This window comes from Somniosus microcephalus, chromosome 27 (genome assembly GCF_052327205.1).
Source record: "Somniosus microcephalus isolate GS21.2 chromosome 27, FLI_Smic_1.0, whole genome shotgun sequence".
Classification (NCBI taxonomy): domain Eukaryota; kingdom Metazoa; phylum Chordata; class Chondrichthyes; order Squaliformes; family Somniosidae; genus Somniosus; species Somniosus microcephalus.
The window spans coordinates 13,055,762-13,082,013 of record NC_141013.1 but is presented as its reverse complement, the minus strand read 5'-3'; the positions used below and the strand labels follow the sequence as shown (position 1 = coordinate 13,082,013).

At 49.0% G+C, this 26,252-nt stretch overlaps 1 protein-coding gene across 3 annotated transcripts in view; it reads left to right on the top strand.

Moving 5' to 3' along the window:
- LOC147099981 (uncharacterized) overlaps positions 1-23,317 on the top strand; it is a 98,573-nt gene extending 75,256 nt beyond the window's left edge. The window contains exons 1-2 of one of the 3 annotated variants that reach the window (XM_085968979.1): positions 21,677-22,438; positions 23,080-23,317. In XM_085968979.1, the coding sequence (XP_085825105.1) occupies positions 21,677-22,438; positions 23,080-23,166 (849 nt within the window). In that variant the 3' untranslated portion in view covers positions 23,167-23,317. Of the gene's footprint in view, positions 1-21,676; positions 22,439-23,079 lie in introns of those variants that run through there. The other 2 variants (XR_015073855.1, XR_015073856.1) reach the window with 2 other exon arrangements.
- Positions 23,318-26,252: the final 2,935 nt, after the last annotated feature.

The following is a 26,252-nucleotide window of genomic DNA, read 5'->3' as shown; positions in this document are numbered from 1 at the left end:
GTGGATCCTATCACTTTGCAACTGACAGTAAATGACTCTAAGGTCAACTTTGAAGTGGATACAGGATGCAGCGTAACCATAATGAACAGGGAGGAGTACTCAAAATTGTGGAACCGTGCAAAAGTTCCAGAGTTAAAGTCTTGCTCTATGCAGCTTAAAACATATACCGGTGAACGAGTGGCGACATTGGGTACAGCTACTGTAACTGTGCAACACAGGGACACCGTGGAACAGCTACCTGTAGTTGTAGTATCGGGTTCCGGACCAAACCTGTTAGGTCGGGGCTGGATACAAGAACTTAAATTAGATTGGGGAGCAATAAATCAAATAGAGGGAGGCAAACAGTTGTCTTTGCAAGAAGTGTTGATTGAACATGAGAACGTGTTCAAGGAAGAACTTGGCACAGTTAATGGCCCCCCAGCTAAGATTTATGTAGACAAGAAGGCACTGCCAAGGTTTTTTAAACAACGGCCTGTGCCGTATGCCATGAAACCGAAGGTAGAGGCTGAGCTTGACCGTCTTTTGAGAGAGAACATACTGGAACCCGTGAAATGTTCAGAATGGGCAGCTCCCATTGTACCTGTTTTAAAACCGAACAATTCGGTAAGACTCTGTGGAGATTATAAATTGACAGTAAATAGGGTGTCTAAACTAGAACAGTATCCTATTCCCAAAACAGAGGATCTCTTTGCAAACCTGGCTGGAGGGAAGAAACTCACGAAGCTGGATATGAGTCATGCATACTTGCAGATTACACTAGATGAGGAAACCAAGAAGTATGTAACCATAAATACACACAAGGGTTTGTTTACCTATAACCGCTTACCATTCGGTGTCTCATCTAGTCCAGCTATTTTCCAGAGGACTATCGAGGGTGTACTGCAAGGGATCCCACATGTTTCAATCTATCTGGATGACATTCTGGTGACGGGAAGAACCGACCAGGAGCATCTGAGCACTCTGAGAGAGGTACTACAAAGATTGGATAAGGCTGGGTTACGGCTCAAGAGGAGTAAGTGCACTTTCCTGGGGAATGAGGCCGTGTTACTGGGACACAGAGTGGATGCCACCAGGCTCCATCCAATCAAGGAGAAGGTACAAGCACTGCAGGAGGCCCCAGCTCCTACCAATGTGACTGAGTTAAAAGCTTACCTGGGACTGCTAAACTATTATAACAGGTTTTTACCAAACTTGTCAACAGTGTTAGCGCCTCTTCACAAACTTCTGTGCAAGGAGACACAGTGGCAGTGGGAAGAGGAACAGAGGGTTTCATTTGAACAGTCCAAGAAACTGATGCTGTCCTCGGATGTACTGGTTCACTACAATGCCGAGAAAGACATCATTCTCTCTTGTGATGCTTCACCTTATGGGGTGGGGGCAGTTCTTTCACACAGCTTGGAAGATGGAACAGAAAGACCAATAGGGTTTATGTCTTGAACTCTGACACCGGCGGAAAAAATCTATTCCCAGTTAGATAAAGAGGGGTTAGCAGTAATGTTTGGGTTACAGAGATTTCACAAGTACACATATGGCAGGAAATTCACCAAATGCACCGATCATAAACCTCTTCTATCTCTTTTTAATGAAATTAAAGCAGTACCACAGATGGTGTCACCCCGGATCCAGAGGTGGGCAGTGACGTTGAGGGCATATGAGTATGTCATCGTTTACAAGGCGGGCAAGTACCATGGGAACGCAGATGCCTTGAGCCGTCTTCCACTGCCAGGTACACCTATCCGTGCAGCTCCAGAGGACAGAGTTTTGATGTTGGAGGACACGGACATGGCAATTGTGACCGCAGAACAAGTAAGGACATGGACCGGTAAAGATCCAGTACTGTCTAGAGTCCGAGAATATGTGATGAGGGGTTGGCCACAGCATCCGGAAGGGACTGATTTCATACCTTACAGTGTCAGGAAGACAGAGCTGGGTGTACAGGATGGTTGCGTGTTGTGGGGAGCACGAGTGATTATTCCACAGCCAGCACGACAGTCTATCCTAGGGCAACTACATCAGTGTCATCCTGGAGTTTCGCATATGAAAGCCTTGGCAAGGAGTTACTTGTGGTGGCCAAAGCTAGATGAGGAGATAAAAAATCTAGTCAAGACATGCAGCACTTGTCAAGTACACAGGAAGGCACCAGCAGCGGTTCCTCTCCACCCCTGGGAGTGGCCGGATAAACCATGGAGAAGATTACATGTAGATTATGCGGGTCCATTCATGGGAAAGATGTTCCTCATAATCATTGATGCCCATTCCAAATGGATGGATGTTTATCCTGTAAATTCTGCTTCATCTACTGTTACTATAGACTGCCTGCGTAGGAGTTTTAGTAATCAAGGGCTACCGGAGATCGTAGTAAGTGACAATGCCACGTGTTTTGTGAGTACTGAAACAAAAGAGTTCATGAGAAACAATGGCATAGTGCACGTGACCTCAGCTCCATATCATCCATCTTCAAATGGACTTGCGGAGAGAGCCGTACAAACGTTTAAGGAGATGATGAAAAAATGTGCGGAAGGGAGTTTGGCAGCCAAGGTGTCACGAGTTCTGTTCAGCTACAGAATAACACCTCAATCTACCACAGGACTCTCTCCTGCTGAGCTGTTGTTAGGACGTCGACTACGCTCCACTCTTGACCTGGTTCACCCAGATCTAAAAAGGAAGGTGGAAAACCGACAAATCAAACAAAAGGAGAACCATGACAGAAGGACAAAGAGCTGCAGTTTTGGAGAAGGAGATGCGGTCCTTACCAGGAATTTCAGTTATGGTCCAAAATGGATTCCTGGCGTCATAGACTCAATGACCGGTCCAGTATCATATACGGTCATGGTGGGAACTGGTCAGGTAGTATGCAGACATGTAGATCAGATACTGATCAGGCAAGGGGAAATCGAAATGGAGGTTCCAGAAGAGATGTCAGAGGACAAGTTGGCCCCCAGTTATCCAAATGCATCGGTGGTACCACCACCACGAACAGAGCCAGTTCCACCTGGACCCCTTCGACAAGAGGAAACCATCGTAGCAGAGTCAGATACTCTGAGTACTGCTCAGGAGAAGCAGGTGGCTCTACCACAACCAAGCAGGGACTTGACTGTAAGACGTTCACCAAGGTCTCACAAGCCGCCAGAGAGATTGATAACGACCTGCTAGATTCGTTCAGTATGGGCTATCGTTAAAGGAGTTTCCTTATGGGACTTTTTAAGAATGTTGTTAAGAAATTAATGTTCAACTTAAGAGGGGAGGGATATAGTAATCTGGGATGTAATGTTTAAGTTATCCACCAGATGGAGCCAAATATTAAGGGTTCACATTCACCAGTTTTTAAGGTAATGGGTCATGTATTCAATGTCCTGGTACACCAGTTAATACGGTAATGTGGCATTGCATTATGGGTATGACTCAGAGTGTGATCCTCCATCTTGGCTCATGCAGTAAGAAATGTGCTTTGCCTACAGCTTGTAAGAGCTATGTCTCTCTGCTACACCGTGTAATAAACAGTTGGGTTTTGTTCCTAATATCTCGCTTCTCTCAGTTTCTGACCTTACCACTCGGATATCACACCTCCTTACTGTAAAATGCATGGAGACCCCTTCCTGCACATGAGGAGGGCTCCGCCCCTGCCTCAGCTCATCTGCTGCTGAAACCCTCCTCCATGCCTTTGTTACCGCTGGACTTGACTATTCCAACGCTCTCCTGGCCAGCCTCCCATCTTCCACCATAAACTTGAGCTCACCCAAAATGCTGCTGCCCGTATTCTAACTCATACCAAGTCCCGTTCAACCATCACCCCTGTGCTCGCTGACCTACAATGGCTCCTGGTCCGGCAACACCTCAATTTTAAAATTCTCATACATTATTTCAAAACCCTCCGAGATCTCTGCACTCCTCCAATTCTGGCCTCTTGCGCGTTCCGGTTTTAATTGCTCCACCATTGGCGGCCGTGCCTTCAGCTGCCTACACCCTAAGCTCTGGAATTCCCTCCCTAAACCTCTCCGCCTCTTTACCTCGCTCTCCTCCTTTAAGATACTCCTTTAAACCCATCTCTTCAACCAAGCTTTTGGTCATCTGTCCTAATATCTCTTTATGTGGCTCAGTGTCAATGTTTGATAACGCTCCTGTGAAGCGCCTTGGGATGTTTTACTATGTTAAAGGCGCTATAGAAATGCAAGTTGTTGTTGTTGAGTGCTAAGTAATGGCCAGTGTTATTGTCCTCCTCGTTCTTTTCCTTTTGGGAGTCCTGAAGTTTAAATTGAAACGGTTGTACCAGACTGAAGCTGCTGATCTAAACCACTCTCTGAAAGGCTAAATATTATTGAAATAAGGAGAGCACAAACATTCAAACATTTAAGAGCAGGCGTTCAGCTCAGTTTCACACCTCATTCCCCTGCCCCCACCGTCGCCCCGCCGCCGCCCCCCCACCCCCCCGCCAGCCCCGATCAAAGCTGTCCTGTGACACAGTAAGACACTGGCGTCCTGTTTGTACAAGTGCCAGTAACACCGTGGAGGTGTTACACTAAAACTGAAACACTGTTTGAATCCTGACACCCTAATCCTATGTTCTGGGTAAAGTTTAATGCCTCCTTTATACTGCAGAGATATCTCTGAAGCCAACTAAGCCTTTAGTCGTGGCTGAGTGGTTAAGACGGTGGACTAGAAATCCATCGAGGTTTCCCCGTGCAGGTTTGAATCCTTACGGTTATGGATGTGATGGTGTGGTCCGAGGTAGCTCATTTTACCAGCACAGTCAAGATGGGCTGTGTAGTGTATGTGCCTTTAAGTCAGAACTACTTTTACAGCTCCTGTATGCTGTAGTACCGGCAGTGACCACACCGGTATATAAGCTTTGCGCATGCCTCTGTACCCCCAGTCTAGAGATTACCCTCCTCCAGTAAAGACCTGTTATTTGTTAATGTACAGCATCCGTGTGATTATTTAATAATAGCATATCCACTGAACCACGGATCCAACAGTGGCGACGAGTGTCGATTCGAATCTACCTGCAACATAAAAAAAAATAGTCGAGGCCAGGAACACGGGCGTCGACCACGAGCAACCACCCAGCAGTCAGGCAGAGATCCAACTTCGCAGGGGAGGCTGTGGAGAGCCGGGCTTGGTTCCCCAGCCACAACGAGCAGTAAGAGACCGACGACAGGTCCAGCGCAGACCCTTCCCGAGCAGCGGCGGCTGGAGCCGACCGACGGCGGAGAGAGAGCCGAGCAGCGTCGACGGGGTAAGACAGTGGGTGAAGAGCGCAGGGCGCAGCCGGGGGTTGAACACCAAGCGGCGTCGAGGAAAATAAAACAAACCGGAGAGAGAGAGGGTAAGAAACAGCCAGGTTCTAGACTGAGCGGCGTCGAAAAATATAAAAAGAAGAACACGCAGAGCACAGCCAGTGCTCACGGGCTGAACAGGGTCCGCAGGGCGAAGAAAGGGGAGATGCCATTGAGCCGCGGAGAAGAAGGGAGAGCGCGGGAGATGCCATTGAGCCGCGGAGAAGAAGGAAGAGCACAGGAGACGCCATTTTTAGAAGCCGCAGCGGAGAAGAAGGGCTAGCACGGGAAGGAAGGAAAGCGCGGGAGACGCCATTTTGTGCCAGCGGAGAAGAAGGGGAAACGCGGGAGGCGCCATTTGTGATAGTTAACGCACACCCAAGGACGCTGAAGAGTGGCAGTATCTCTACGTTTGACAATGAAGTTGAAGATTGGGCGACATATGTGGAACGTATTGAGGTGTACTGCAGGGAAATGAAGTGCCAGATGCTAATAAAGCACTGGTTCTGTTAAATTCCATGGGTGCAAAAACTTATGGGTTACTGCGAAATCTAATAACCCCAGAGAAGCCGGTAAACAAGAATTTTGAAAGCATAGTAGAAATCCTACAGGACCACTTAAACCCCACACCGCTGCTGATAGCAGAACGATTTAAGTTCCATAAAAGGAACCAACACAAAGGCGAAAGCAATGCTGAGTACCTAACGGAACTGCGCAAGCTATCGAAACACTGCCAGTTTGGAGCGGGACTAGCAGACACGTTAAGGGACAAGTTTGTGTGTGGGCTACAAAGTGAAGGAACCCAGAAACGGCTTCTATCAGAAAAGGACCTTACGCTGGACAAAGCTTTCAGTATGGTAGTATCACACGAAGCAGCCGCAAGGGGCGCTGCAGAGATACAACGGAGACCGCAAGAATATGGCACCAATGAAATGTCCTATGGAACAGGGAAGTGCTATCGCTGCGGCAGAACAACACATGACCAGAAAGATTGTTGGTTCAAGGACCAAGTGTGCAGACAGTGTGGGAAAGCAGGACACATAGCAAGAGTCTGCAGGTCTGGGAAGAAAACCAACAGTAAGAAATCTCCACAGGAGAAGTACAAAAAGGTACACCAGGTGATGGACAGTGGTTCAGACGAACAGAAAAGTGACACAGACTCCGGAAGCAAGGAGCTGGGTTGTCTGAAACTACATAAGGTAACCGAAATGGAGGATCACCAGACTATCTGGGTTACACTCAAGATAGACGGAGTCCAAGTGGAAATGGAATTGGACACAGGGTCAGCTCTAACAGTCATAAATCAAAGAGACTACAAGCGACTATTTTCACACATACCCTTGAAAGCTACAGAGATTGCCTTGAAGACGTATACGGGGCAAAAAGTCTACCCCAAAGGAAAAATAAGGGCGAAAGTGACATATAAAGGCCAGGAAATACCTAAAATGGATACATATGTATTGCCAAATGGAGGACAACCACTGCTAGTACGTGAATGGATCCGGAAGATACAATTAGATTGGCATTCCATACAGGCACTGAAGGTTGAGGCCAAAAAGGATGACGACGTCACACCTGGACGACTGTCAAAAATGCTAACTGACGCAAAAGAAGTGTTCCAGGAGGGACTAGGAACACTAAAAGGAATAACAGCAATGATTAAAATAGAGGAAAATGCAAGCCCAAATTTTCTGAAGGCCAGACCAGTGCCTTATGCGATCAGACCAGCTGTTGAAGCAGAGCTGGAAGGGTTGGAATGTTCAGGAGTACTGTCCAAAGTGGACTGGAGCGAGTGGGCTACACCCATTGTTCCTGTAATGAAGAGGTCGTTGAGTAATACGCCTGGGGAACTGAAGAAGGTCCGTATCTGTGGGGATTTTAAGGTGACAGTGAACCCATTCCTTCACACGGTGTAATATCCGCTTCCACGAATTGAGGATATTTTTGCCTCGCTATCTGGAGGTAAACGCTTCACCAAAATTGATCTAGCCCAGGCGTACTTGCAAATGGAGGTAGAAGAAGCTTCGAAACATTACCTTACGATCAACACTCATAAAGGTCTCTATCAATACAACTGGCTGGTGTTTGGAGTAGCCTCGGCTCCGGCTATCTGGCAGAGGGCGATGGATCAGGTGCTGCAAGGGATTCCAGGGACCCAGTGTTATTTGGACGGCATCTTGGTCATGGGCGAAAATGACGGTGATCACCTCGCCAACTTGGAGAAGGTGCTCACCAGATTAAAGGAGTATGGGCTACGAGCTAATCGCCACAAGTGCGAGTTTTTCCAGAAACAGATCTCGTATTGTGGCCACGTCATCGATGAAGAGGGGTTACATAAGGCCCCTGACAAGATTGAGGCAGTAGTCAAGGCTCCAGCACCGGAAAATGTGTCACAACTGAGGTCGTTCCTCAGGCTGGTAAACTACTACCACAAGTTCTTACCAAATTTGTCTACGGTATTACACCCGCTGAACACTCTATTGCAAACAGGGGTACCATGGAAGTGGGATGACGAACGTAGACAAGCTTTCCAGAAGTGTAAAGAATTGATCACATCAAAAGAGGTGTTGGCCCATTTCAACCCAGCACTACCAATTCGTTTGGCATGTGATGCATCACCCTACGGTATTGGAGCGGTGCTGTCGCACAAATTCCCAGATGGGTTGGAGAGGCCAGTAGCCTTTGCGTCTCGGTCACTAACCTCAGCCGAGTGCAACTACGCCCAGATTGACAGGGAGGCCCTCAGCCTAGTATGGGGAGTAAAAAAATTCAACCACTATCTGCATGGGCAGAAGTTCACCTTGCTGACTGACCACCAACCACTTGTCTCCATCTTTAATCCTAAGAAGGGCGTTCCAGTGATGACTGCACAGCAGTTACAAAGATGGTCCCTGTTACTAGGGGCAAATCAATATGAAATAGAATATAAAGGCATGAAACAGCATGGGAACGCTGATGGGCTATCGCGCCTGCCACTGCCTACGGTGGAGGAAGCACCAGCAGTGGACCCTATCGAGATATTTTATTTGTCAATAATTGAACGATTGCCAGTAACAAACGCGGATATAGAGAAGGAGACCTGCAATGATCCGATGCTGTCACGGGTATATGAATTGACGGTGAGGGGATGGCCAACACATGGCGACTCACTGTTGCCAGCATTCTCATCCAGAAGAGAACAGCTGTCAGTATGCCAGGGGACAGTGATGTGTGGATCCAGAGTGGTGATTCCACCCAAGTTAAGGGAGAGAGTGCTAAATGAGCTACATGAAGGTCATCTGGGGGGAGTGAAAATGAAAAGCCTTGCTTATGTGTGGTGGCCGGGAATCGATCAACAAATCGAAGACCTAACTAAGAGCTGCTTAGGATGCCAGAAGGTCAAAAATGCACCACCACATGCCCCTCTACACCCATGGGAGTGGCCCTCCTCTCCATGGCAACGGGTGCATATTGATTTCGCTGGTCCATTTATGGACTCAATGTTCTTAATAGCAGTGGATGCTCATTCAAAGTGGCCTGAGGTGATAAAAATGTCTTCAACCACTACAGAGAAAACGATTGCAGTCCTATGGACCATATTTGCCAGAAACGGTTTGCCAGAGCAGATTTGCTCTGATAATGGACCACAGTTTGTGTCTGACGAGTTCCAAAAATTCATGAAAAGGAATGGGGTAAGGCATTACACATCCGCCCCGTATCATCCAGCCACAAATGGATTGGCTGAGAGGTTCGTACAAACCTTTAAGAAGGCGATAAAGGCCATGTGCGATGATGAAATTCCACTACAGCATAAGATGGACAATTTCTTATTAGCCTACTGAAACGCGACACATGCAGTTACCAACCAGACCCCGGTCATGATGTTCTTTAACCGAAGGTTGAGATCTCGTCTGGACTTGCTCAGACCAAATGTGCGAAGAAATGTTGAGGACAAACAATTCCAGCACATCAATGAGAAGCCAACAAGGAGCTTCAATGTAGGGCAACCAGTCTTGGCCCGTAACTATCGAACAGAGAAGTGGCAACCCAGAACTATATGTACAAGGCAGGGGCCATTAATGTACACAGTGGATGTCGGGGAGAACATTGTGAGACGCCACGTCGATCAGATCTTAGCGTCACAGGAACGCGTCAACCCCATGTCTCGAGTACCTGGGGATGAACCCGACATACCGGTAGCATCTACTTCAGACCCAGTAGCAGTGGAACCCGATGAACTACCCGATGAAAAGGGGTCAGAATCGCCTCTGCACCAAGAACAAGAACCTCTGGAAAGGCGCTATCCCAAAAGGGTCAGGAAGCCGCCCCAAAGACTGAATCTATAAATGGACTTTTGTTGTTTAATGTACATGTTGAAATGTTAATTGTTATTTGAATATTAGGGGTATTACTAATCTAAAAGGGGAGGAATTGTAGTGTATGTGCCTTTAAGTCAGAACTACTTTTACAGCTCCTGTATACTGTAGTACCGGCAGTGACCACACCGGTATATAAGCTTCTGTACCCCCAGTCTAGAGATTACCCTCCTCCAGTAAAGACCTGTTATTTGTTAATGTACAGCATCTGTGTGATTATTTAATAATAGCATATCCACTGAACCACGGATCCAACAGGCTGAATGGCCTCCTTCTGTGCTGTATTGTGTAAAGTCCGCGCCTCAATAATACACGGACTTCGGGAGAACAGTTTAACAGGTACTTTACTGAACAAGAGGCAGCTTGAAACTGAAACCACAGAAGCCTGCTAGGGCCTTTTATACAGGGGTGGTCACTGCCGGTACTGCAGTCTAAGACCAGTTATTCCCTTAAAGGTACACACACAACAATTCCTCCCCTTTTAGATAAACAGTACATAACATTCATTTAACAACTAAATAATAACTAATTACAATTACAATTTTCTCAGTAATATATACATCAACTGAAATAGTCATTTATAAGTTCAGTCTTTGAGGAGGCTTCCTGATCTGGACTGGATAGCGCCTTTCTCGAGTATCCTGTTCTGGCGGTGGAGTCAATTCTGACTCATTGTCATTGGTTGGTTCGTCAGCTTCCAATACCCCTGCTTCTGAGGTAGACGCAATCTGTACTTCGGGCTCATTACCAGGTGCACATGCTTGTGGTACAGGTTTGGCTTGTTCCTGTGACTCTAGAATCTGGTCAGCATGGCATCTCACGATGCTCTCTCCAACGTCCACTGTGTACATTAGTGGTCCCTGCTGTGTGCATATCGTGCCTGGCTGCCACTTTTCTGTTTGGTAATCGCGGGCCAAGACTGGTTGCCCTATCTTGAAGCTCCTGGTTGGCTTCTCGTTTATGTGCTGGAACTGCTTATCCTCAACATCTCGTCTTATGTTTGGTTTGAGCAAATCCAAGCGACATCTTAGTCTCCGGTTGAAAAACAGTACGGGTGGAGTTTGGTTGGTTACTGCATGTGTCGCATTCCGGTAAGCAAACAGGAAGTTATCCACCTTGTGTTGCAGTGGTATGTCGTCATTATACATTGCCTTTATGGTCTTTTTAAAGGTCTGAGCAAACCTCTCAGCCAATCCATTTGTGGCTGGATGATATGGGGCAGATGTGTAATGTTTCACCCCATTATTCTTCAGGAACCTCCGGAAATCCTCAGACACAAACTGTGGGCCATTGTCGGAACAGATCTGTTCTGGCAACCCATTCCTGTCGAAGATGGTCCTTAGGACTGCAATAGTTTTCTCCGTGGTGGTGGAGGACATTTTAATGACCTCTGGCCATTTCGAATGGGCGTCCACAGCGATTAGAAACATTGAGTCCATAAATGGACCAGCGAAATCAATGTGTACCCATTGCCATGGAGATGAGGGCCACTCCCATGGATGTAGCGGGGCCTGTGGTGGAGCGTTTTGGACCTTCTGGCATCCTGTGCATCTCTTGGTCATATCCTCGGTTTCTTTATCGATTCCCGGCCACCACACAAACGCCCTGGCTAGGCTCTTCATTTTTACCCCTCCCAGATGACCCTCGTGAAGCTCATTGAGTACTCTATCTCTCAACTTGGGTGGAATTACCACTCGGGATGCACACATCAAGGTTCCCCGGCACACTGACAGCTGTTCCCTCCTTGGCGAGAATGCTGGCAACAGTGAGTCGCCATATGCTGGCCATCCCTTCACCGTCAAATCATAGACCCGAGAGAGTGTCGGGTCATTTCGGGTTTCCTTCTCAATACTTGCGTTTGTAACAGGCAAACATTCGACTATGGTCGCATGGAATATCTCCACCGGGTCCACTGCAGGTGCTTCTTCCGCCGTAGGCAACGGTAGGCGCGACAGCCCATCAGCGTTTCCATGTTGTTTCGTACCTTTGTACTCTATGTCATACTGATGTGCCCCTAGAAAAAGTGACCATCTTTGCAGCCGTTGCGCCGTCATCACCGGAACGCCCTTCTTTGGGTTAAAAATTGAGACCAGGGGTTGATGATCAGTCAGTAGGGTGAATTTCTGCCCGTGCAGATAGTGATTGAACTTCTTCACCCCCCACACCAGGCTGAGGGCCTCCCTGTCAATCTGGGCGTAGTTACGCTCGGCTGAGGTTAGCGAGCGCGATGCAAAGGCTATGGGCCTCTCTGAACCGTCACGGAATTTGTGTGACAGCACCGCTCCAATGCCGTAAGGTGACGCATCACATGCCAACCGAATCGGCAGTGTTGAGTTGTAGTGGGCCAATGCTTCTTTTGAAGTGATTTGGCATTTACATTCCTGAAAGGCACGCTTACACTCATCAGTCCATTTCCATGTTACACCAATTTGAAGGAGGGCGTTCAGTGGGTGCAGAATTGTAGATAAATTCGGCAAGAACTTATGGTAGTAGTTCACCAACCCGAGGAACGACCTCAGTTGCGACACATTTTCCGGTGCTGGAGCCTTGACTACAGCCTCAATCTTGTCCGGCGACTTATGCAACCCTTCCTCATCAATCATGTGAGCACAATACGAGATTTGTCTCCTGAAGAACTCGCATTTGGGACGGTTGACTCGTAGCCCATATTCCTGCAATCTCGTGAGCACCTGTTCCAGGTTGGCAAGGTGTTCATTGTCATTTTCGCCCGTAACCAGGATGTCGTCCAAATAACACTGGGTCCCCGGGATCCCTTGCAGGACTTGTTCCATTGCCCTCTGCCACATAGCCGGGGCCGATGCTACCCCAAATACCAGTTGATTGTACTGGTAAAGGCCTTTGTGAGTGTTTATCGTGAGGTATTTCCTAGATGCTTCTTCCACCTCCATTTGTAGATACGCTTGAGCCAGGTCAATCTTTGTAAAACGTTTCCCTCCAGATAGTGAGGCGAAAATATCTTCTATCCGCGGAAGCGGATACTGTACTGTGTGCAGGACTGGGTTCACAGTCACCTTGAAGTCCCCACAGATGCGAACCTGCCTTGGCTCCCCAGGTGTGCTGCTCAATGCTTTCTTCATTACAGGAACGATGGGTGTGGCCCACTCGCTCCAGTCCACCTTAGACAGCACCCCCGAACGCTCCAGACTCTCCAGTTCCGCTTCCACAGCTGGGTGTATCGCGTATGGCGATAAATTTTGGGGTTGCGTTATCCTCAATCTTTATGGTTGCCTTTACTCCTTTTAGAGTCCCAAGTCCTTGTTGGAACACCTCTTCCGCGTCAGATAGAATTTGTGACAGACGTCCAGGTGCGACGTCATCATCTTTTTTGTCAGTCACAGTTAGTGCCAGAATGGAATGCCAATCCAATTGTAGTCTTCGGATCCATTCACGTCCCAATAATGGTGGTCCTCCATCTCGTAGTATATACATGTATAGTTTCTGTGTTTCCTTTCCGTTATATTCAACTGGCACCCTTATTTTTCCTCTGGGGTAGACATTTTGCCCCGTGTATGTCTTCAATACAATGGACGTGTCCTTTAAGGGTATGTGTGAGAATAGCCGCTCATAGTCTCGTCGATTCATGACAGTTAGGGCTGATCCTGTGTCCAATTCCATCTTCACTGGGGACCCTGCTATCATGAGGGTGACCCAAATGGTTCGGTGATCTTCTTTTGTGATCACGTTGTGTAACTTTAAACAACTTAGTCGCCTGCTCCCAGAGTCCTTATCACTCTCCTGATCTTCTGAACTACTATCTGTCAGTTTCTTTACTTTCCTGTACTGTTCCTCAGTAGTTCTTGTCGTGTTGGTCTTCTTTCCCGACCTGCAGACTCTTACTATATGTCCCATTTTCCCACATTGCCTGCATATTTTGTCTTTAAACCAGCAGTCCTTCTGCTCATGGGTTGTTCTGCCGCAGCGATAGCACTTTTCGGCTCCATACGCCATTTCGTTAGCGCTGTATTCTTGTGGTTTCTGTTGTATTTCCGCAGCTCCCCGTGCTGCTGCTTCGTAGGATACTGCCACGCTGAAAGCCTGTTCTAGCGTCAGGTCCTTTTTTGAAAGTAGTCGTTTCTGGGTTCCTTCACTCTGGAGCCCGCAGACAAACTTATCCCGTAAGGTGTCTGCCAGTCCTGCACCGAACTGGCAGTGCTTCGATAACTTGCGTAGTTCCGTAAGATAGTCAGCATTGCTCTCATCTTTGTGCTGGTTTATTTTATGGAACTTGAATCTTTCTGCTATCAGCAGTGGTGTAGGGCTTAGATGTTCCTGTAAGATATGAACAATCTCCTCAAAACTTTTCTCCATTGGTTTAGCTGGGGTAATTAAATTCTGCAATAGGCCGTACGTACTCGCACCCATCAGATTTAATAATACCGACGCCCTCTTTCCATCAGCCACCACATTTGCCTTGCAGTACACTTCAATTCTTTCCACATACGTGGTCCAGTCTTCTACCTCGTTGTCGAAAGCAGTGATACTGCCACTTTTTGGCATCTTGGGCGATTTAAAATGGCGCCTCCCGCGCTTTTACTTCTTCCCCAATGGAATAAAATGGCGCCTCCCGCGCTTTTGCTTCTTCCCCAACGGGATAAAATGGCGCCTCCCGTGCTTTTGCTTCTTCCCCTTACTGCCACGCTGCTCCTAGCGTTCTACGGGGTAATGGCGGCGACCCGCAGCTTCGGCGCGTCTCGCTTTCCTTCCCCCCCGTTTAGTTTCTCTCTGCTGTCCTGTTCTCGAGCACCGACCGCGCCCTGTGTGCTCCACCCGCTCTCTCTTGTTTTCTTTTCCCGGCGATGCTGCGCGGCCCGATTTGTAGAGCCACTCGATCGAGCTTGAGCCCGCCGCAGTCCGGAAGGGTCAGCGCGCTATCTGCTACCAGCACGATTCACTGGAACCACAGTCTCTCCCGCAATTCTCCAAACACCGATGGATTCTTTGGGCGGTTGCCCTCGGTCGACGCCCGTTGCTCAGACTACGACCTTCCAGGACCTTCCTTTCAGGCGAGACCCCCGTGAGATGATGCCACACTGCAGGTGAGTTCAAACTTACTTGCCGCCACTGTAAAGTCCGCGCCTCAATAATACACGGACTTCGGGAGAACAGTTTAACAGGTACTTTACTGAACAAGAGGCAGCTTGAAACTGAAACTACAGAAGCCTGCTAGGGCCTTTTATACAGGGGTGGTCACTGCCAGTACTGCAGTCTAAGACCAGTTATTCCCTTAAAGGTACATACACAACATATTGTTCCATGATTCAGAGTTCTGTAGCGTGAAGGACTCAATGCTTTTGCCAGCAGAGACACCAAAAACCCACCTGGTGAAAGTGCCGGTGGGAGGAAAGCTAACCGCTCCCGTCATGGCTACCATTTTGTGTCTGGTGGGCTTTAGCTCAGAGTAAGCACGCATGCGAGGGATTGACATCTTTCCTGTCGCTGAATCTACCCCACAACACAAAAGAGCTGATTCAGACCAACGGGGACTGGCTAAAAGAGGGTAATGCGTGCTTTCTGTGTGAGCCTGGACTGTGACTGACACCAGGCATGGGGGCAGGGGGGACCTTATGGCTAGGCCTGAAATTGTCTACAACCCATGTTCCCGCATGGGCACCTTTTTTTTTATTCATTTGTGGGATGTGGGCGTCACTGGCGAGGCCAGGATTTACTGCCCATCCCTAGTTGCCCTTGAGAAGGTGGTGGTGAGCCGCTTTCTTGAACCGCTGCAGTCCGTGTGGTGAAGGTACTCCCACAGTGCTGTTAGGGAGGGAGTTCCAGGATTTTGACCCAGCGACGATGAAGGATCGGCGATATACTTCCAAGTCAGGATGGTGTGTGACTTGGAGGGGAACTTGGAGGTGGTGATGTTCCCATGCGCCTGCTGCCCTTGTCCTTCTAGATGGAAGAGGTCACAGGTTTGGGGGGTGCTGCCAAAGAACAATTGGTGAGTTGCTGCAGTGCATCTTGCAGATGGTACACACTGCAGCCACGGTGCGCTGGTGGTGGAGGGAGTGAATGTTTAAGGTGGTGGATGGGGTGCCAATCAAGTGGGCTGCTTTGTCCTGGATGGCGTCGAGCGTTCTTGAGTGTTGTTGCAGCTGCACTCACCCAGGCAAGTGGAGAGTATTCCATCACACTCCTGACTTGTGCCTTGTAGATGGTGGAAAGGCTTTGGGGAGTCAGGAGGTGAGACACTCGCCGCAGAATACCCAGCCTCTGACCTGCTCTTTTTGCCACAATATTTATGTGGCTGGTCCAGTTAAGTTTCTGGTCAATGGTGACCCCCAGGATGTTGATGGTGGGGGATTCGGGGATGGTAATGCCATTGAAGCCCAGCAGGAGTCACTGGGTAACGATCAGGAGTGTCCATACTTAAGATACTAGATGCATGTCAAATCATGGGGTCAAACCTGTGTCTGCTCACACTCCCCCATTACAGTCAGAGTCAACATGGATTTATGAAAGGTCAATCATGTTTGACAAATCTGTTAAGAGTTTTTTGATGTTGGCAAGAGGGCCAGCATTTATTGCCCATCCCTGATTGCCCAAATAGTGCTAGGCCACTTTAGAGAGCAGTGATGTGGGACTGGTGTCACATATCAGCTATAGGTTTTCTTCCCTGAAGAGAACTAGTGACTCAGGAGGGTTTTTAAGGACAACCCAATAGCTTCACTTTAACCAGCTTTTTATTTCCAGATTTTTGTAAACTGAATTCAAATTCTCAAACTGCCCATGGTGGGATTTGAACTCGCTCTGGATTACCAGTCCAGCAACATAACCACTACATTGCCATACCTATCTGCTTTGAGTAAGAGTGATTATATAGAGATGGAACATCACGTTGCTTCAATGCCATTGGTTTCACCCACAAGGTGCTCTCACTGCTACCGGAACTCCACCGTGTAAAAGATGTGGGTTCGGTGCCTTCAACGGTGCTTTACACCAAATTGTTGTGGGCCCGAAGATCTGCTGCCAAAGGCAGCCCAATAGGGCTCAGCAGGCGAAGCGGTGTTTGTAGGCCTCGGTTTGCTGCCGGAGCGCCATTCTCCCGCTGCCCTAAATGCCCTCAAAATCTCTGGCAGAAGCTGTTTTTATTTTGGAATCTGCCAGAATCCAAACTAACACCTGGCCATGAATCAGCTGCTGACGTTAGCACTGCTGTGCCTGGCTCTCTCCAGCTGCCGCGGGGCTAAGGAGTCTGGGTACAGAGTACAAAAAACAAGGAAGTTGTGCTCAAACCTTTATAAATCACTGGTTAGACTGCAGCTAGAGTACTGTGTCCAATTCTGGGCACCACATTTTAGAAAGGACATCAAGACCTTAGAGAGGGTGTAGAGGAGATTTACCAGAATGATAGCAGGGATGAGGGACTTCGGTTACGTGGAGAGACTGGAGAAGCCGGGATTGTTCTCCTTAGAGTTGAAAAGGTTAAGGGGAGAATTAATAGAGGTGTTCAATATTATGAAGGGCTTTGCTAGAGTAGATAGGGAGAAACCATCCCCACTGGCAGGAGGGTCGATAACCAGAGGACACCGATTTAAAATAATTGGCAAAAAAACCAGGGGGCAGATGAGGAGAATTTTTTTACGCAGCGAGTTGTTATGATCTGGAATGCGCTGCCTGAAAGGGTGGTGGAAGCAAATTCAGCAGTAACTTTCAAAAGGTAATTGGATAAATACTTAAAAAGGAAACAATTTGCAGGGCATAGTGGAAAGAGCAGGGGAGTGCGGCTAATTGGATAGTTCTTTCAGAGAGCCGGCACAGGTACGGTGGGCTGAATGGCCTCCTTCTGTGCTCTATGATTCTATGACATAACGGTAGCTCGTGGACACCCGTCTTTAGGAATCCAAATTAAAACAAGGCCAGCGTATAAACAGCTGGAGACATTCCGAACTCCCAGCAGCTGGATAAATACCAGCCCAGCTTTCCTGAGAGTAACACTATCGCACTTTCTAGGTGTTGTTTGCCATTATCTGGGAGCTGTCAAATGATTCTGCCATGTTACTATCAATCTAATTGAGTGCTGGAAGCTCTGTGCAATTTTCAAAGAGCTTTTCTCTGCGGTTTATATAAAGTCATGCCTTGCGCTGGAAGTTGCCGCTAAGTGGGTACACGAGAAAAAAGCACCGGCCGTTTCAAAAATTCTCCGCAAGAAGCAAATGCCTGCAATCTTTGTACAATTTACATTCCGCGTCCCCAGTGTCCAATGGGGCAGCTCGCGCACAGTCGGCGGCCGATTGTAAAATGGCGGCTGTGCAACCTCCATTTGCCGATAAGCCGGCCGCTGTGCGCAACTTCCAGCCTGCGGTGCAGGGTCTCGGAAGATTACGCCCTGCGTCTCTTATCGGGTATCTCATGACGTGCCTCGCCCAACATTTCTTCAATCTTGTTCCACTTGTGTTGCCCTTCTCTGTCAATTAAAACTTTAATACTGTGACGTTCCAGGCACCCCTCGGTACGGTTGCCAACCCTTCAGGAGTGTCCTGGAGTCTCCAGGAATTAATCTCCCGGACACCGCTGTGAGCAACCCGGGAGAAAAATCATAGGGGACATTTAAAAAAGAAATTGTGTGCGATTTTCGTTTTTCATTTTCTTTTGAACGCTTTCATTTGTTTGTGATAAAAATATTGAGGACCGGATAAAAAGTGTTGCTTGACTGACAGTCAAGCAGAATCCAATCGGGTAATTAAGAGCCCGCCCACTTTCCAATTGGCGAGGGAAGGCGGTGCGCCGTGACGATGGACGCGTCGGCGGTCAATGGTGGGAGGGCGGGGGAGGGGCGGTTGGAGGCAGGAGGCCATGTGATGAAACCTCCAGGGCGTCCCCTGAATGTGGATATCGGACTGTAGGTTTTCTGTGAGCTATGAGTTCAAGACGACAATAAGCCACCGTGATGGTGCAAGTAGGGTATCCAGCTACACATGTGGGTGCTGGTGAGGAATCCGATCACGCCCTGGTGCAATGCTTTACATACGAAAATGACGGGCGCGGGAACAGCAGCTGGTCCATCGAGCCCGCCTCACCCCATGATGGCTGGAGCGTCATGACGACATACTTCCTTACACATACCCCCAACCCCCTCCCCTTTTCTACATCCCCCCGACCCATCCCGTAGCCCTGTAATCTCCTGAGAGAGGCAAAACAGAGGGAAAAAAAACAGTGCCAATAATGGAAAAAGTACTCTGGAAAAATTTCTCTCCGACCCCCTCAGCCAGTCCAGGAGAGAACATGGGCCAAGTGTTACCAACGAAGACACTTGCCTTCAATACGCAACACTCAAAAAAAGCACGATGATAAGTTATTGGATAGCAACCCTCCCCCCGAAACTGGACAGTGAGTTGAGGTCAATACTGCATGAGCTTTGCTGTTATATCGGCTCATTTGAAATCACATGTACTTCACAGCATCAATATTCCCAGATTGTGTTTGCCGGCACAGAGTCTCGGGGTAGTGTTGCCATCTCTGGTTGGAGGCTTTCCTGGAGATTTGATTACATGACGCCTGATCACGTATTGCATTTACCTTTAAAAGGTGGGATCCCCTGTAGTTGGATATCTCTGCTCGCGGTTTCGTGCCAGCAGCTGTTGTGCCAGAAGTTCCGAGAAACAGGAAGTCGCCCGAGAGCAAGGAAACCGAGGGCGGGACGAGAGGGGAAACCGAGGGCGGGGGAAGAGGGGAAACTGAGGGCGGGGCGAGAGGGGAAACTGAGGGCGGGTAGAGGGGAAACCGAGGGTGGGGGAAGAGGGGAAACCGAGGGCGGGTAGAGGGGAAACCGAGGGCAGGGCAAGAGGGGAAACCGAGGGCGAGGGATGAGGGGAAACTGAGGGCGGGGGAAGAGGGGAAACTGAGGGCAGATAGAGGGGAAACCGAGGGCGGGGCAAGAGGGGAAACCGAGGGCGGGGCAAGAGGGGAAACCGAGGGCGAGGAAGAGGGGAAATCGAGGGCGGGGGAAGAGGGGAAACTGAGGGCGGGGCGAGAGGGGAAACCGAGGGCGGGTAGAGGGGAAACCGAGGGCGGGGGAAGAGGGGAAACCGAGGGCGGGGGAAGAGGGGAAACCGAGGGCGGGGCGAGAGGGGAAACCGAGGGCGGGTAGAGGGGAAACCAAGGGCAGGGGAAGAGGGGAAACCGAGGGCGGGGGAAGAGGGGAAACCGAGGGCGGGTAGAGGGGAAACCGAGGGCGGGGGAAGAGGGGAAACCGAGGGCGGGGGAAGAGGGGAAACCGAGGGCGGGGGAAGAGGGGAAACGAAAGGTGGGGTGAGATTCACGGGGAAAACCAGAGGTGGGAGGAATTTTGATTCCTACAGTAACTAATAGTAATTCACTGAAATTGCACCAGTAACTAATAGTGATACTGGTAACACTCAGATTCTCCTCGTAACCAACGGTAATACCATAACTCACTGATTATCTATATGTAACTAACGGTAATATGTGTAATACCCCAATATCCTACCGCTAATTAGTAGTAATCTTATAACCCATTGATAGTCATCCTGTAACTACAGCCAGAATCTCCCTGCACTGCACAAGATGCGGTCAGGCTCCCCCGTCGATGCCACTTTGAACAGGCCCGATCTCTCTACCTGTTCCTTGGACTCTGGTTTGTACTTGGGTTTTGTGTGATGGTGATAACTCTGAACTGAGAGCCTCGGTCAGAGCCAAACTGCACTTGGACTTCACACGTCAAAACCGTGTGGCACAGACCGACCTGAACCAAACCGAGAGATCGCACAAAGGGCAACAGGCTTGGTGTTGTGGGGCACTTTGCGCAGGGCGCATCCTCCGAAACTCAGCTCAGCACCAACATAACTAACCACTCCCTGGGCGGCTCGGACTCAATAAAAGAGAGTTTTCATAGAATTATATAAATTACGGCACAGGAGGAGGCCATTTGGCCCCCGGTGCCTGTGCTGGTGCTGGCGACCTCTCCTGTAACTCCACTCCCCCAGATATTTCTTTATTCCTCCTTTTCAAATGCTTATCCCATTCCCTTTTTACATGATGTTCTAGCCGCAGCCTCAATAGCTACTTGTGGTGAAGCCTCCCATGGTTTAATAGTCCACTGTACACAAACACCCAGCTATTCCCCCAGTCTCCCTTTCTATCCCCCACCCTCCCATCTTCTAGTCTGCTGTCATACTCGCACACCCCCTCAGTCCTCAGTCACCCACTTACCCCACCACAACCCCCCCCGAGCCCAATCCCCTTAATCCCTATTTACCCTCTTCCAACCCAGCCCTGCACCTTTCCCCGCTCTGTGTGCCTCTTTCCTTCCCCACCCCATCAGATTCCTGACTGTATCTCTACCAACCAGCCCCGTTCCCAGTCATCCCTCTGCATCGGTGGAAGGGGGTGAGGGGTGAAGTCACAGAGCCGTGGGCTTCCTTGCGGCAGCGGGTGGGGGTGGGGGTGGGGGGGTGAGCGGGGAGAGAGCCGCTGCTGCAATGAGAGATTTAAATGGCGAATTTGTCCTGGGCTGCTAGCAGCAGTGCCCGGGAGATTCATGGAGACTCCAGGACAATTCAGGAGGGTTGGCCTTGGTAACTCTAAACCCGATGGCAATGCAAAGTCAGAAAATCATCCGCTAGATGTCTGCATGTCAAGAAAGTTTTCTACTTCCAACTGTTTTTATATTAGATTCAGCTTTGGGCCTAGTAGCATCAGAAGCCTGAATTCAGGTCGGTTATACTTACTCCACATAAAAGCTATTTAATAAAAAATGAAAGAGAAATCAGTAATACTAAAACGAGATGCAATTTGATCTGGACCAAACTTCCTTGTGTAAAAGCTGACACTTTCTCATCTCCACCTCGGTTCCCCACTCTCTAAGCTGATGGTGTCAGAGCCTGGTCTTTGATGTGGAGATAGTGCGTGTAAAAGTGTTACTTCACGACTGTGGAGGGAGGATAAAAAGGAGCAGATGCTGCTTTAAGTCCAGAAAAACCCTCGCATTACCTGCAGTCCAGTCACAGAGTCTTGATGGGCAAGGAGTTTCTTGTGGAACTGAAGGAGAATATCCAAAAGCTGAAAATGGAGATTCCTGTCCCACAGTATCAAGACTACATGATGTTCTCGGATGAAGTTAACTACAATGGGCTTTCAGACTGGAACCCCCTCACTTCAGACCTTGGCTGTGATGTTTTATCATATTGGAACTGTGTCCCTTCAGAATCCGATTGTAATGGGCTGTCAGATTGGAATCCTCTCAGCTCAGAGTCCGACAGTCTCACTGACTCCACATCCCACAGCCTCTCTCCAGTATCTTCCACCAACTCCTACAGGTTTTCACCTCCGTATTTGCCTTGCACGCCTAGTCAGGGGGCCTACGGCAGTTCCTGCGAGAGCGGGAGCCTCCCTTCTCCGTCAGAGGACCGGCTGGGCGCGGGCCAGCGGGCGAGGAAGTCCAGATCGCGCTACCCAGGGAGGCAGAGGCAAAGCGCCAGCGAGAGAGAGAAACTGAGGATGAGGGGCCTGGCCAAGGCCCTTCACAACCTGAGGACTTACCTGCCTCCGTCAGTGGTGCCCGCGAGTCAGAGCCTGACCAAACTGGAGACCCTGCGCCTGACCATTCGCTACATCTCGCACCTGACAGAGCTGCTGGGGCTGAGCGAGGAGAGCCCGCCAGAGAGCAGAGACACTGAGGGCAGGTGCCAGGTGTGCCCACGGGGCCTGGGCTGCTGTCAGGACAACTCACAGAGTCCCCCACCAGAGTGTCTGCCACACCTGGGCGACTCGATTAGGAACGGCGAGAGTCGTCTGCCGGCCGGCTTTCAGGACGTAACACTGTGTCAGGTACGTCAGCCATTTGACCTTCTTAATTCATTATTTGCGATGTCTGTCTGTAGTTACCAAGCCAAATTAAAACTCATCTCCCCTGCAAATAATGTTTAAAAATAAGAAAATGAATGAAAATAAATCAAAAGAGTTTTGGAGCGATCTGCGACCCATCATTGTAAATGATCAAGGAGAGCTTAGTTGACAAATTTATGGGCTTTGCTGTTTTGAGTCAGACAGAGCCTGACGCTCGATTGCCTGAGTCTGTGCCGAGAAAGGTGACCCCAGCCAGGGTGGCAGTGGATGTGACGCGATTGTCTGCAGCTCCCCAGGACGAGAAAGAGGGATAAAACGTCGCCATGGTCCCCGCCTCCTGATCACTGTCCACTAGACTGCTGCCGGGTGTGTATCGGTGTTGGGTGAAGCCAGGATTGGGCTTGGCTGTGACGCCTTCCATGCTTGAATATCTCGCTCTCTAGGTTCCCTCATGAAGAGTGGGCACTCGGGTGAGGCAGTGATGGGGCTGCCAGTGCCTGTGAAATCAGACCCAGCAAGAGTCAGTGCCTTCAGGAGAGCAGGGGTGGTGAACAGTTCGGGATAAGAATTGCACAATATAATCGCAGTCTAACCCCGTTGTTAAATATTCTCTCTTTTTACAGAGTTCCCCAGAGAACACGGAGAATCTGCAGCTGGACTCTTGGTTTCCAAGGCAACATTTGGACCTCCTGGGCCTGACCTACTCTTGAGAAATAAGTCTTGTAAAAACTAAATTAATTTAAGTATTTTTTCTTGTGTTTGTATATATTCTGAAAATTATTTTGATATTTTATATATTAAACTGTATGAGTTTTGCAAAACTTGTGTAAAATGAAATAAAAAATGTCACTTTTTGTAGTAGCCTGTTTTATATTCTCAATTATATTAAAACAACAACAACAACTTGTATTTATATAGCGCCTTTAACATAGTGTAAAACGTCCCAAGGCGCTTCACAGGAGCATAAGACAAAAAATTTGACACTGAGCCACATAGGATAAATTAGGGCAGAGGACCAAAAGCTTGGTCAGAGGTAGGTTTTAAGGAGCGTCTTAAAGGAGGAGAGTGAGGTAGCGAGGCAGAGAGGTTTAGGGAGGGAATTCCAGAGCTCAGGGCCCAGGCAACAGAAAGCACGACCAACAACGGTTGAGTGATTATAATCAGGGATGCTCAAGAGGGCAGAATTAGAGGAGCGCAGATATCTCGGGGGGGCTGTGGGGCTGGAGGAGATTACAGAGATAGGGAAATACATTGCAGAAATTACAGAAATACGGCAGATGCAGGTCACAGTTAAACCAACGTGTTTTCATTGACTTTTTCCAAATGCAAATTAAGAGTAATCAGGGACGTCAGGTATAGGGTAACAGACCTTCAGCCCCCAAACCACTCTCTTCGTGTCACGATCTTTCCCGACTCTCTCTAATTTATCACCGCTACTATGGTATGTGCAAATATCTCTGGGGGTTGTGGGGCTGGAGGAGGTTACAGAGATAGGGAGGGGCGAGGCCATGGAGGGATTTGAAAACAAGGATGAGAATTTAAAAAATCGAAGCGTTGCTTAACCGGGAGCCAATGTAGGTCAGCGAGCACGGGGGCGATGGGTGAACGGGACTTGGTGCAAGTTAGGACACGGGCAGCTGAGGTTTGGATGAGCTGAAGTTTACGGAGGGTGGAAGATGGGAGGTCGGCCAGGAGTGCGTTGGAATAGTCAAGTCTGGAGGTAACAAAGGCATGGATGAGGGTTTCAGCAGCGGATGAGCTGAAGCAAGGGCGGAGTCGGGAGATGTTACGGAGGTGAAAATGACGTTATGGAGCGGCACGTTAACGAGGCTGGTCTGTTAAAATTGGCCTCGCCTCACTGCTACCGATCCTGGACGGGCCGGCTGTTCGCTTGGCTGCGTTCCCGCTCTAAGACCCATGGCACTGTCCCATATTCAAACCCACTCTTTCCCAGGTCTGACTTCCTTACCTTGCTCAGTCTTCCCTTCCTCCTAGGCAGCCTACAGGTATTAAAACATATTCTTCATCTAATCGCTACCTTCTGATCGATTCTGCTTTCTACCTTGGTGATGTCCTGCACGAAGTGGGAAATGTTATGATTTACACGCTCACATTTTGATCAAAAGATACCCTTCCACAATCTAATAATAGACATGTTCACTGTGAGCTCTCCCTTCATCCATACTCCAAAGAAATCATTAAAAACAATTTTTTATATGTTTACTTATTATTTTGAGTAGGAATATTGGGCCCCAATTGTCATTTATGCGGGGAGGATGTTCCCGATGATGGGTGAAACTAGAACTAGGGGGCATAGTCTTAGAATAAGGGGCTGCTCTTTCAAAACTGAGATGAGGAGGAACTACTTCACTCAGAGGGTGGTAGGTCCATGGAATATGCTGCCCCAAAAAGCTGTAGAAACTACATCATTACATAAATTTAAAACAGAAATAGACAGTTTCCTAGAAGTAAAGGGAGTAAAGGGTTATGGGGAGCGGGCAGGAATTTGGACATGAGTCTAGGTTCGGATCGGTCATGGCCCTGTGGGTAGCGGAGCGGGCCCAGGGGCCGTGTAGCCTGATCCTGCTCCTATTTCATGTGTCTAATTCTGTTAGATTCAGGAGATGGTTCTGTGATAGTAGATTGGCGGTTAGGATCAGATCAGCCATGATCTTATTGAATGGCGGAGCAGGCTCGAGGGGCCGATTGGCCTACTCCTGCTCCTATTTCTTATGTTCCTGTGTTGTAACTCAGTGGGGATAAACATCAGGTTTGACTTCCCGCTTAGTCTCTGCTGATCTCAGCGGAGCTACAGCTCCGGGGTCGCCCGTCTCCATCCCTGCCTCAGCTCATCCGCTGCTGAAACCCTCATCCATGCCTTTGTTACCTCTAGACTTGACTATTCCAATGCACTCCTGGCCGGCCTCCCACATTCTACCCGACGTAAACTTGAGGTCATCCAAAACTCAGCTGCCCGTGTCCTAACTCGCACCAAGTCCCGTTCACCCATCGCCCCCGTGCTCGCTGACCTACACTGGCTCCCGGTTAAGCAGTGCCTCGATTTCGAAATTCTCTTCCTTGTTTTCAAATCCCACCATGGCCTCGCCCCTCCGTATCTCCGTAATCTCCTTCAGCCCCACAAACCCCCCGAGATATCTGCGCTCCTCTAATTCTGCCCTCTCGAGCATCCCTGATTATAATCGCTCAACCATTGGTGGCCGTGCCTTCTGTTGCCTAGGACCTAAGCTCTGGAATTCCCTGCCTAAACCTCTCCGCCTCGCTGCCTCTCTTTCCTCCTTTAAGACACTCCTTAAAACTTACCTCTTTGACCAAGCTTTTGGTCACCTGCCCTAATTCCTCCTTATGTGGATCGGTGTCAAATTTTTTGTCTTAAAATACTCCTGTGCAGCACCTTGGGGCGCTTTATTACGTTAAAGGTGCTATATAAATACAAGTTGTTGTTGTTGCTGCTGTTGCTACAATTGGCCTCAGTGCCGGTAGTTTAAGGAGCGGAAGAATCAACCAGGGTTCCTGTTGTTAATCGCTGTAGTGACCTCTGCTGGAGAATGTGTGCGGGGTGGATGTCGGGTGAGAGCCGGACTGGGCTCAGCTGTGCTGCCCTCCACTGCCAAATAGCTCGGCCAGACTCACAGTTTAGGCTCACACATGAGGAGAGGTGCCTGGGGCAAGGCAGCATCCATCTAACTGGCCGTTGTTTAGTTTGAATTGTGGGAGAATGATGTCAGGATGCTGGCCCTCCGGGTTTGTGTTGCTGGAGCAGTTCCTATACGCCAAC